Source organism: Hippoglossus stenolepis, chromosome 19 (assembly GCF_022539355.2).
Source record: "Hippoglossus stenolepis isolate QCI-W04-F060 chromosome 19, HSTE1.2, whole genome shotgun sequence".
Lineage (NCBI taxonomy): Eukaryota > Metazoa > Chordata > Actinopteri > Pleuronectiformes > Pleuronectidae > Hippoglossus > Hippoglossus stenolepis.
In genome coordinates, this window is record NC_061501.1 from 12,308,117 (window position 1) to 12,321,154 (window position 13,038).

General features: G+C 41.9%; 1 protein-coding gene across 3 annotated transcripts in view; it reads left to right on the forward strand.

The window, feature by feature from the left end:
- flt1 (fms related receptor tyrosine kinase 1) overlaps nt 1-13,038 on the forward strand; it is a 31,297-nt gene that overhangs the window by 16,077 nt on the left and 2,182 nt on the right. For all 3 annotated transcript variants that reach the window (XM_035141946.2, XM_035141947.2, XM_035141948.2), the window contains exons 11-24: nt 1,970-2,093; nt 3,068-3,176; nt 4,974-5,282; nt 7,165-7,311; nt 7,392-7,523; nt 8,396-8,502; nt 9,352-9,487; nt 9,962-10,066; nt 10,738-10,851; nt 11,063-11,151; nt 11,536-11,644; nt 11,745-11,842; nt 11,930-12,052; nt 12,563-12,674. In XM_035141946.2, coding sequence (XP_034997837.2) covers nt 1,970-2,093; nt 3,068-3,176; nt 4,974-5,282; nt 7,165-7,311; nt 7,392-7,523; nt 8,396-8,502; nt 9,352-9,487; nt 9,962-10,066; nt 10,738-10,851; nt 11,063-11,151; nt 11,536-11,644; nt 11,745-11,842; nt 11,930-12,052; nt 12,563-12,674 — 1,814 coding nt within the window. The remainder of the gene's footprint in view (nt 1-1,969; nt 2,094-3,067; nt 3,177-4,973; nt 5,283-7,164; nt 7,312-7,391; nt 7,524-8,395; nt 8,503-9,351; nt 9,488-9,961; nt 10,067-10,737; nt 10,852-11,062; nt 11,152-11,535; nt 11,645-11,744; nt 11,843-11,929; nt 12,053-12,562; nt 12,675-13,038) is intronic.

Consider the following 13,038-nt stretch of genomic DNA (forward strand, 5'->3'; position numbering starts at 1 on the left):
TGTGTACGTGTTCATTTTCTGTGTCTAACCACGTTTACCTCTCCACATATCCGTGTTACTAATCCCATTTGTGTATGTGGGTGTCACTTTGATTGAGAAAGCTTTTCCTGGGACGCATGGGAGTGTTTGCTGGTATATGCAAGTGTGTGTGCGTGTGTGTATGCGTGCGTGCGTGGGATTTTTTAAAAACTAGACATGTTTTGTGCATCTGTGCAGCCCGTGCGTATGAGTGCGTCAGACTCCACAGTGTCATGCACAGGGTGGGTCGCACATTATCTAGATTCCAAGAGGAAGGGCAATCAAGCAGCAGAGAGGAACCAACCTTAGGGAGGTGCTCAGGATGAGGACGAGGATACAGACAGAGACAGAGAGAGACAGGGACGCAGAGAGACAGGGACGCAGAGAGACAGGGACGCAGAGAGGCCGAGTTTGAGACACAGAGACACAGAGAGGGGCAGGGACACATGACAACACGTACATAAACACACAGAGCATCAATGAACTCTGTGGAAATGACAGTTTACACTGAGGAACATGGTTCATGTCTTAAAATAAAACTGCATTCTTCTTATTATGACATCTGTCTCCATTATTCTAACAGATAGATAGATAGATAGATAGATAGATAGATAGATAGAAATATTATTTGAGTATATTATACTCTTATGAGAGAATCATTGATTTCATTGGCATTCTTGCATAGAACAGACTTAAATACATTAGTTTCTAGTTTGAGCCAAAAATTATTGAACTTTCCTCGTTCATAATTTTCCTGTTAGTGCCTGATAGGAGTATAATAGTTTTTATTTGCAAAAGCAAGTGTATTTTAAAATAAATGAGGTTAGGGTCTGAACAGCCTGCATCACAGACAGACAAACAGAAAGTGAAAATGAAAATGTTATAACTAGGTTGTCTTACACACTTTACAAGAATAATTGATTCAAACAATGCACAATCGTTCGCTTGGTATTGTCAAGTTTCAGTTTCTACTTATTTGAACTGCTGAATCACAGCTGCAGATGGACATTAACTTCACAGAGGGTACAGAGGAAACACTATTCACTTTCGATATTAATAAACAAAAAGATATCTGCAGTGCCGTATATGTGTACACAAAATAGTTTATTAATAGTAAAATGCACAAAAATAGAATTTTCTTTTTTGCAATTTCCCTCATGAGAATGAATCAACAAAAGTTATTTAACTCAGATTTTATTTTGCACAAAATAAATGTTGCTACGTTTTCAACACATTTAACACCTTTCGCTACTTTTCCATGACATTACATTTATCATGGCACAGTAGAGGAATCAAGAAATTGAATCAGATACATATCCCGGCATCACTTTATGACTGTTAATTATAGATGAGGTTACAATAAGATATTTATCATATGAATATTAAGCTTCTGTAATGCACCTTTCTCTCCATGAGATCAAGCATAGGGACGCTCCCAAGCTTCTGCTCAACTTCAGTTTTTCACCCTCAGGAGATGAATGCAAATAAACCACAAAGCCTCTTGTATAAGTTTCAGTTCCCACAGCTCCACTCGTGTGTAATCTATTGATTTAGACTTGTGAGAGTCATTGACAGCGACAGGAACTCTAGTCCTGGAAATGTGGGATGATTTGTTAAGAATGGAAGGAAGCTGATCCACAGGATGACAGAACCACCTCTGCATCCTCCATAGGTGAACAATCCAGCATTACATAGCACTCCAAAGATCCGCTATTGTCAGGCTGCAGGACAGGGAAAGAGGATGTGATGCTATTGATAAAAATGGTTTGGTGATGATGGTGGTTATGTGAATGACGGTGAAGATAACATCAAGCAGCAGATCAAGGCATTTCCCTGGTGTTCAGGTCTTCCTCCTGCCGAGTACAGCTGAGGAACACACACACACACACACAAACACTTGGAGACTTGTATCAACACAGCTGAGTCCCTGTCCCTCTCCTCCTCCTTTAAGGTGTGTGTGTCCGGCGTCCTCCTCGCTATGGCGCCCTGTGACAGAGGATCTCCCCACCATGTCTACACACAACCACATCCTGAGTGTTACTCACAGACAGGAAGTTCTTCAGGGGAAGAAAAGGGTAGGTGGAAAACACTGAAACACACACTCTGACAGAGGAGCCAGATGTATAAACTCAATGGTGCAATAACATCCTCAATAAGAGCTGAAGACATGAAGAGTTCATGTGATTTGTTGCAGATATTAGCAGATTTTATAAAAGACATCTGGGAAAGTTCACCGGAGTAAAATAAGTTTTACTTTATTATCAAAATATAAACTATAAATGCAGCACTGCAGTTGTTTGCCTCAACCCCCCAGTGCCGTTTCCATCTCCAAATTTTATTTTTCAGATTCATATGAGATCACCGTTACCTTTGACCTTTGATCACTGAGATCTAATCAATTAGTCTTTGTGACAACTGATCAAAATTTGAAGAAATTCCCTAAAAGCCCGACTTCACATATTCAGGAGGCCAAAAACATGTTTCTGAGGCCTCCTTAATCTTGACCCTTGAATTACCTCCAATCTTCTGATTGAGATCAACTGAACGTTTGTGCCAAATTCGAAGGAAATTCTCTCAAGGCGTTCTCAAGATATTGTGTTCAAAGTATTGGGATGGGAAAAATAATGGATAAAAAGAAATGCATGCTTGTATTCACATGTCGAGTGTGAGACAAGATCGTCTCACTCTCTGCTCTCTCTCCTTCTTTGGTAACCTATCCACACACACACACACACACTCACTCACTCATACACACACACACCTACATTATTACTTATCGACAGCTCGCACGTCGAGCTGCCCACTGGGATGGAAGTGGGCAGGAGGTCTGGCTCAGAGACCCCTATTGTCTGCTGAGTGAGCCACTGGAAAATATGACTCCTACCATTAGAGGCAGAGGTAACAGGCCTAATGTATGTGTGTGTGTGTGTGTGTGTCCATGTCCGGTGTGTGCGTGGGCGTGTGCGTGGGCGTGGGCGCGTGCGTGTCTGTGTGTGTAACAGTGTGCTCAGTGTCGGTTTGCTCAGGAGGATGTTTGTGCTCTCTACAGACAGTGGGGGTCCTGACTGTGGCAGAGGCCTTTGTGTCTGGAGTGTATCGCTGCGTTGCTTCCAACTCTGCAGGCACAGACCAGATGGACGTCTACTTCTACATCACAGGTGAACCCAAAATACAGAATGAATCATATCCCCACAAATATGGAACTCATGGGTGTTTCTTTTTTCATGGTGACATCTGGGAGTTCTCTTTTTTTCAAAGCTTACACTGACCACAAGTTACAGTGAATAATTTATTTTAAGTTCCATTGCCGCCTCTCCCCTTCCTCCTTTCACTCCTCCTAAAATGACTAGTTTCAATCATCTGCTTAGTTTTCTCACTTTACTTCACCCTGGAAATGACACATGGCCGGAATCAGCTGACCCACCTGATTTGTCAGTATCACGTCAAAGCATCAAGTATGTGTAATATCTTAATTTTGGATATTTACCCAGAATAATGAGTGAAACGGGGAAATAGTCATAATTCAGTTTTTCCAGGAAGACGATGGCCTTTTTAAAGTTTCATTCAATGAAAAATAGGGAATCACCTATTACATGAATTATTATAATATTTCATCATGTCATCAGTTCCTCATTCAACTTGTGATTTGCTCCCCCCCACACACACAGACACACACACACTATCACAATGGAGTATTACCAAAAGAAAAGGTGTTTCCATCATTGTCAAGAAAAGTCAAGAGAATATGATAAATGTATTTATTTCAAAGCCACAAGCAGTAAAAGGGACACTGTGCTTGTGCAGTAGAAGATGTTTTGTCTTAGAACGACTACATGTGATATAGCTGACGGGAAAAAGTGAGAGAAGGAGAAAAGGCGAAGGAAAGAGGATTATTCAGCTCGCAAAAGAATAAATGAAGAAGGTACTTCTGTGTTAAGGTTGTTTCACTTTTTAGGAAGACAGGGGGCGCTGTGCCAGAGACACTAAAGGGACACTGCAGTGAGTGTGTGATGCTGCACATTTGCAGACCTCAGAGCTTAAACTGGAGTCTGGAGTGACAGGACACTGTCACAGAATACACACTGTTATATGGCATTGTTCATTTCATATAAAACAAATATAACTCTTTACAAAGGAAAATCCTTTTGGGTCCTGTTTTGGTATTTTAGACAAACAGTTATGAACATTAAGGTTGTTTTTTGGATAAAAGATTTAGCCATTTTATGAGGAAAGGTGTGAAAATGTTTTTCTGACAGGGTACTGAAATAAATCTTCTGTTACGTGACACATCACAGAAACAAACCCAGTCTCATGATGAGTGTGGAAGCTGAAGGTGTAACACATGTTAATGTAGGTTAAATACTTGGCAGAACAAAGTGGCGTGCGTGCATTGTGTACACACTGTATCTTGCAGTTGATGTGGCGTTAGATTTGTAACCAAGCCTACAACAAGTTTAAGGTGTTTTTGTGTACATGAGTGTGTATGTGTCCGTGCACAAGGCTGCGCTGAGCTGTTAGTGTGTGAGCGAAACAGGAAGCTGGGGCTCTTATCGTTCCACTTCCCCGTGCAGTGCACTTCCTTGGACTGGCAGGTCCACTTTATTTCGGGAGGCCTTGGGGTGTTCGGGAAAGATAAACACTATCTGCCATCAGGAAACTCTTGAGCCGTTTCCACGGGAAGTTTCAAATGGCTAAAGTAAATAAAAAGCCTTTTCACTGTATTCCACTCGCTGCTTTTACCGACAATGGCCATTCAACATTGTCATCAAAGGTTACAAAAATGGAGGTTTGGTAGAATTGGCTCTTAACGTATGTGTTTCTGGCAACAGGCAGGATCCTGATGTGTCGAGAAACTGAGGAGACTGATTCATCACACAGGAGATCAGGAGGTTTATATTCTGTTCATGTTCCTGCTTCCTACTTCCCATAAATCCACCTCTCCTGTTTCTCCTCAGATGTCCCAGGAGGCTTCAGTGTAAACCAGCGGGAGGAGCCAAGAGAGGGCGGGGACCTCCACCTCACCTGCGCAGCCAATAAGTACCTGTACACAGCGTTGTTGTGGCAACGAGTGAATGACACAGACGACTTCCAATCCCGCAGCCCCGCCCCGAGAATTCAGCTGCTCACATCAGGGGAGTTCTCCAATGCCTTGTCCCTGTTGCTAAGCAACCTGACAGCTGCAGACTCTGGAGCCTACAGGTGCTCCGCCCACCACCTCCTCACCGGACAGGAAACACATCTGGATACACAGGTGGTGGTGACCAGTGAGTAATGTTCTTCCTCATATCCTCAACATATATAATCTGATAATCAGGGTTAAACAATGGACTAAAATGACCTTCTTCAAAAATTTTATAATTTCACTTTCATTACTTTTATAAAAAAAAGTTAACAGAGAAATGATCTTTTGTGACCTGAGTTTTCAAGTTTGAATTCTTCATCTTAAACTTTAGGATCTGATTTTGTACTGAATCAATTTTTCAAACTTGACATGGCATGTCTTTTTTTTTTTACATACGACCAAGTAGAAGTGAGCAGGTTGAACAAAGTTGTTTTGAATATTCAATATATTGGCGCAAATATTTAGCTGCAAAAAAAAAGGCTTTTCTTTACTTCCATACAAACCCTGCTGCGCAATAACTGAAACTGTTTTCAGGGAAAAGATTCACAGAAGACCCAAAAAGATCAAATCACTGATATTTATTGCGTGGGGCCTTGAATGTGTCACTGTGTGCACCTGCATTCAAAACAGTTTACCTCTGGTTTTCCTTATTGCTAATGGAGATAGTTCATTACTGACCGTTTCCCAAGTTAAACTCGTCCCATTCTCTTCGTGCACATGCATTGTGTCGCAAATACATAAATATAGATACATACATGCAAACAAACAAACACGCTCTCACAGAGGCCTCGCTGCTTGGGAATCGGGTCCCCTCGGCTTCCTGGGGCCCCACCCTGCCTTTGCTCTTGCGCTCCAGCTCAGCACCTCTTTCACGTGGGAATGAGCTCTTGTCTGGAGGAAGAGCACACAATGGCACTTCCCACAATGCCACATTTACAGGCCCCTACACAAGGCCGGAGGAACAATCAGCCAATCAGACACTGTCAGGCCCAGCCCCCGCGGACAATCATCAATTGTTGTCCAGGAGGAAGATAGGGGAAACAACAATCAGTCGCCTTGGTTAAGTGACTTCTCTTCATGTCCTTTACTGCTACTCTCTATACAATCAGGCTCCCAACACAACAACTTCCTCCCCCAGGACCCCACAAGGGAATTACTAGAGAGACAGGGTGACCAGAGAGGGACGAGTGGGGGAGCTTGAAAGAGAGAAAAAGGGGGGAAGACAGGAGGAAATAAATGTAAACATGGGGGTTGGAGAACTGCAGGGAACGAGGAGCCATCTGATCCAAATATAGTGCGTTAGACCTGTGGTGTAATTATAGTGCATGAGAGTGGAATCATTGTGTGCACTCAGTGATGAAACACAATACTGTTGTCGCTTTTTGGAAATTCTTTTTTATTGTGGAGTTTTTCGCAGTTACGAGCTGACTCACAGGTTGAACCCAAGGCCACTCTTCTACTCTCAAGTGTCACAATCATTGTGCAGGAGTGGCACCGCTCCAACAAGGTGTGGGAAAAAAATGCTGAGATTTCACTTCATCGGAAATCTCGTGCAGTCTAAAAATAACTATGAATGTACGAGACACAATCTTAGTTTATAATCTTATCTTAGTTGAAAATACTACAATATAAAATATATTCTGTTATAGGTAAAGTCCTCCATTCAAACATGTTATCATGACTGTTTTGTAATGTGATGAGGTTTCAGGCTTGTAATAATGACCAACTTTAAATTGTCACCCGATTCTGCTGTAATCTATTCGGAGCTTTTGGGATCATTGCTTTGATTTTTGGTTTTGCTCTTATCTCCATTTTTGGACCCTAGCAGGAGCTGTTTCATTGAAAAAGCCATAAAAAGGCCCTTGTACTGTACTTACATTCGTGTTTAAACAGCATTTAAATGTTGGAAAGAGTCAAAGTTGTTCAAGAAATAATTTTAGCTACTGTTGTTAAAGTTAATCAAACGTAAATAACTATACACTCATACTTCAGCCCTCATGGTGTGTTTGTGTGTCTCCCCTCAGTTCTGGAGCCTCCTGTGCTGCACTACAATTTGACTGACTGCATGGTCAACGTCAGCAGCTCAGTGACTCTCAGCTGTCCGTCTCACGGCGTCCCACCCCCGACCATCACATGGTACAAAGACGAACACGCTCTGTCACAAGGATCAGGTAAGAAAAAAACATTATACATATAAATTGATGCTGTAATCTGGTGTATTAAAGTTTTTTTTGTTGCCACTATCTAAAAGGTATCGTCATATCACCAGAAGACGGGACCCTCCACATTGACCGAATCACAGTGGAGGACCAGGGGCTGTACACGTGCCAGGCCACCAATGAGAGGGGGTCTGCAGAGAGCTCTGCCCACATATGGGTCAACAGTAAGTGTCTGACCTCAAGTTTCTCTGCTTTTGATCAGCTGTGTTTTAACATGATGGGGAAACCTCCATGTATGGGTATGTCTGTAAGTCCATTGTTCTCAGCTCTGTAAATAGATGTTTATGTCTGGTCCACACATTGTACTGTATATCACACTGTTATACATGGATGTAGTATTTATACACTGAGGTGTATCAGATCTATTTATAGACTATGATTAAGTTCAAGATCAAAGTATGTCCTTATTTGATTCTAATGCACTAGACACACACACATGTCCGGTGGTGGTGGAGGCGGCAGACCCCGTGTGGTTCACAAGTGGTGGATGTGCTTCCCAGTCTGGTTCTGGAGAAACTGTGTTGTTATTTTCTGATCAGTCAGGAAGGAAACTGTCTCCCGTTTTTATTTCCTCCGGACGGGCCCGGCCTTCATCTCTGAGAGGCTCCGCTCTGGGCATTTCTACATCTTCTCTTTAAGATTAATTTGGGATTTTAAGGAGGAGGATGGATGGTGGTGTTTTGGGATCATGGAGCGATAGTGAAAACGCAGTGCCCCCATTTGGAAGCAAGGAGGAAAACTTAAAACCCCAAGCACAAGCACATGAGTGATATTACGATACAGTACAATATTTTTTTAATGAGGTGGTTTGTTGTGATTTCTGTCGCTGGTTTTGTTTCACTTGATTTCAAAACTGATTTTGAATCTCAGAGGTGTGTCGAGGAATAAATGTTGATGGGAAAAGGAAATAAAACTAAAAAAATCAATCCCTCAACAGTCAAAATCCAGTCAGTGAAGAAAAATATTAAATACAAGACATATGCAGGTTATCCCAGGTGAACTTGTGTTCAGTAACAACTTGTGTGTTTTTGTGCAGGTGCCTCAGAAAGCTCAGTTTTGGAGATTCCCACTCTCACCTGTACGTGTGTGGTGGCCACTCTCCTCTGGCTTTTGCTCACATTCTTCATACGGAAACTGAAACAGGTGAGAGGAAACAAGAAACTTTCTGCTTTCGACTGATGCAAGGAACAAGATCAACATTCACTTCTGACAACGTGCTTCTTCCTTTCTTCTCTTTTCTTCGAATTTGTTTTTCGAGAATTTGTTTCTCTTGAGTCATCGCTACTTGACCAAGTTGTTGTGAGGAGGATACGTGTGGTTACCAAGGTTACACATTGCTTAATTCTAAGGACAAATTGCACACGCTATGGTTTGACCGAATACTACAACTTTCTTTACCTTATTTTTCAGCCTCCATGCTCACTTTCATGTTGCATACACATCAACACATTATCTTTAAACATTAGATTAGATTACACTACATTAGATTATACTTTATTTGTATGTTATTCTGATGTTTGTGTCTTGTCACACTTGTTTTAGTGAAACAGATTAGATTAGATTAGATTAGATTAGATTAGATTAGATTAGATCAAATGAAATGAGATGAGACTTTGTCATATTATAGAGATTTTTGTCTCTTGTGTGTAATTTAACTTGGTGCATATATGAATCTTTCAGCCTTATGAATGGGTCTGATAAATATTGATAATTCAGGCCAAGATGCTAAAACATTCAAATGAACCACTTTATAGAATTCATGTTTGCTTATAGATTTTCCTCCAGGTTTGATTTTTAAACTCTCTGGCACATTACTTTCAAACGTTTGGATTTCCCTCAAGCACCCGAATGCACCGAGTGTGAATGTCACAGAGCAGCCGCCTCCACCTTTAAATCACTGAGGTGTAATACATTGTTCACCATATCATTTGTTTTGACATCTGTTTATCTTTTTTTATTTATTCTATGAAATAATCTCTCCGCTCTCTGAAGTCCAACGCCTCAAACGCCAAGCCCGAGTACCTGTCAATCATCCTGGACACAGGAGACGGACCGATCCAGGAGCAGTGTGAGCGACTGCAATACGACCCCAAACAATGGGAGTTCCCTCGGGAGCGGCTCACATTAGGTAGAAATAAAACACTGACAACATCAACGTGATCGGCTTGTTGTATGAAGGAAGGATTTTAGGGAATGTAATGGGGGGGGTATTTTAAGACCAGACGAGAGATACCAGGACTTTCTCAGAGGTCTTATCTGATTATTATTGGGAGTGTCTCCCATTCCATTAATCAGACTGTGTTGTCTGTGGTGAGCTAATCAACTGAGTCTGTGTGTGTGGGTGTGTGTGTGTATGTGTGTTGACTGGACCTAATCAGCTCTCACTATCATCAGGGTGGGATTCAGTTAGATTGACTGTGGATATGAGTCTACAGTCTTCTCTTATCAGCAGCTAACATCTGGGATGGATTATAATACTAATTAATAGTGTTGCTCAATTAGACACCAACACACACAGTCGCCCTCACCTTCTCTCTCTCTCTCTCTCTCTCTCTCTCTCTCTCTCTCTCTCTCTCTCTCTCTCTCTCTCTCTCTCTCACAGGGAAACCTCTGGGCCGTGGAGCCTTTGGAAAGGTGATGCAGGCCTCTGCGTTTGGCATCGACGGCACCACCGGCTGCAGGACTGTGGCTGTGAAGATGCTCAAAGGTACAAGATGAGGATGAATCAATCAAGTTTTATTCCTATAGCTCATATTCACAAATCCCAATTTGCCTCGTAACACTTAACAAGGTGCAACATCCTCCGCACCGAAAAATACCAAGAGGAAAAAAACGTAGAAACCTCAGAAGGCCAGGAATCCCTCTCTCAGCAGTAACATGTATTGATGAGTCACTCATTTTTCTTCCTTCTTGTGTATTTATATGCTATTGACATGGTATTATGTATGTGGTTATACTCTGCCACAAATTGTATTGAAACCTTTAGATTGTAATGATGCTTAACGACGCCTGTGACTCCTGTTCTTGGTTTCTCTGGCCTTCAGGGCTCCTCCCACTTATTATGGTCATGTTTGTGTTGTGGTTCCTTGCTGTAAACACAAATTGCCCTTTGGAGACAAATAAAGTTGAAAGTTGAGACTTTAGGGAACCACAAGTCAGCCGGAATTCTGGGAGCGCAGTGCTCCAGGGATGTGGTCAGTTACTATAAGATCTTAAGGTATGATGGTGACAGGGCTTTGTAGGTGAGGAAGAGAATTTTATATTTTATTGTAAATGTAATCAGGAGCCAGTGGAGTCTGACTCTGAAAATCTAAAATTACAACCCTGAACATGAACATGTGTGCCACTTATTTATGTTCTCTGCTTATTGTCCACCAGAGGACGCTACAGCCAATGAGCACAAAGCTCTGATGACTGAACTGAAGATCCTGAACCACATAGGACACCATCTGAATGTGGTCAACCTACTGGGAGCCTGCACCAAACCAGGAGGTGCTTATTATCTCTCCATCTATCTCTCCATCTATCCATCCATCTATCTATCTATCTATCTATCTATCTATCTATCTATCTATCTATCTATCTATCTATCTATCTATCATTACCGTTGTTGTCTATTGTTTTAATTAAGTCCTTGAAATAAAGCTAAAGTAAAGATTTTTTTTGAAGTCAGAGTACAAGTCGTTGTTTTGTGTGTGAGCAGGACCGCTGATGGTCATTGTGGAGTACTGCTGCTATGGAAACCTCTCCACCTTCCTGAAGAGCAAGAGAGAGGTGTTTGTGCAGGACCAGGTGAGCTCCGCAGCTCCAGCAGGGGCTCAACCGACACAGTTAAAGATGGTGTCGTGATGGCCGTGTATCTCACATCACAACTTCTTCTTCCACCCCAGAGAGAAGCACCATCCCCTCTGTGTGCTTCACAGAATTACAAAATTATCTCTCACAAACTCACACTTCTGCAATGCGCTTGAGGTCGGGAGATGTTATCACCTTTACTTCCGTATTTTGTTCACAGGTTTAGACGTTGCAGAAAAACAGTGGCCTCAAAGAAACACACTGGATGAACTTCCCCCTCACACCAGTCAACACATTTACCAAAACTACTACTCAACACATCTCAGGAGTCACATTGATGCATTCATAAAATTTGACTGGGATCATTTCTCTCGATATTAGTTGTCCGGAGGAAAAGATGGAGGGCTGTTTTTTGCCAGGGGTGATTGTGACGGACAGAGCAGCATCAGGGCAGAGTTTGATCACAGGGAAAACAAAGAGAATGGCCTCGGTAAGACAAGCACCGCGTAAACTATATCCTATATCATTTCTATTTAAATTCAAACCGCTTTTTTTTATTTCTACGCCTGTGTCCGCTCTCTTTCTTCTAGATCCCAAATCTGCATCCAACGCTCCGTTATTCCTGGAGGATCTCATCTCCTTCAGCTTCCAGGTGGCGCGGGGGATGGAGTATCTGGCCTCTCGCAAGGTCTGACTCTTTTCTGCAAAGTGTGTCTGCACATCTGTGTGTTTAATAAAATGTTTTAAACCGGTGTTCACTTTGCGCCTTCATCAGTGTATTCACAGGGACCTGGCAGCCAGGAACATTCTGCTCTCTGACAATAAAGTGGTGAAGATCTGTGACTTCGGTTTGGCCAGAGACATCTACAAAGACCCCGACTACGTCCGCAAGGGAGACGTGAGTCCACAGGTCCACATAAGCAACTTAGGATGTCACTCAGTGGAGCACAGGTCCAGCAGTCCCCTTAAAGTCAATCAAGCCGTAGTACATTTCACACACTCATAGAAATCAGTTGCCTAAATATGCCCAATATCTGGTTATGTTAAAGAAAGTTCCCCCTGATGCAGACCCGCACCGAGATATCCTTCCACCAGGTTTCCTGGAAATCCATCAAACAAACAAACAACAGGGGTGAAAACACAACTTCCTTGGCAGAGTGAAAAATAAAGTTTATTAGTAAAACAATTTTATTTTTCTGATTTATTTTAGAACTAGACTTGACAGTTTTGGGATATTCTTTTGTTTATTTTTGTAAGTAAAAATGATTTCAAAATAAAATAAAACATATTTGCGGTCTTCTCTATGTTTCTGAATTTTAAAACAATGAACATTCTGTGGCGTCTTTAAATATTTCCTCATAAGATAGCTGCTGGTTAAATCTGCTCCTGTGCTCTGATTGGCTGACAGGCCCGCCTCCCTCTGAAGTGGATGTCTCCTGAGTCCATCTTCGACAAGGTGTTCACCACCCAGAGTGACGTGTGGTCCTTCGGCATTCTGCTGTGGGAGATCTTCTCTTTGGGTAAGAGCCGCCACCCATCTGTTCTCAAACAGAGACCTTATATAAAGATGGACGACATGACATCGCCCCCAAAGTGAAGCCAAAGCGTGGCTGGCTGCGTACAGGTTCTAAACCCCGCCTCCTCTATGTAAATGGTTGGGATATGAACCCAATTAAAAATTTATTTTGCTCAAATATGGTTTCTGAAATATTAGGTAGTTCTTATCACACTGATGTTTGTCCAAGTTTGGATTAAATTAGTTATTCTCATACTCATCATCTTTATATACACTCATGCTCTCCACATGTACATCAACAACTTGCATTATAAATACAACCCAACTACAATATCATTTTTAAAATGTTTTTGAAGCTTTTGATTTAA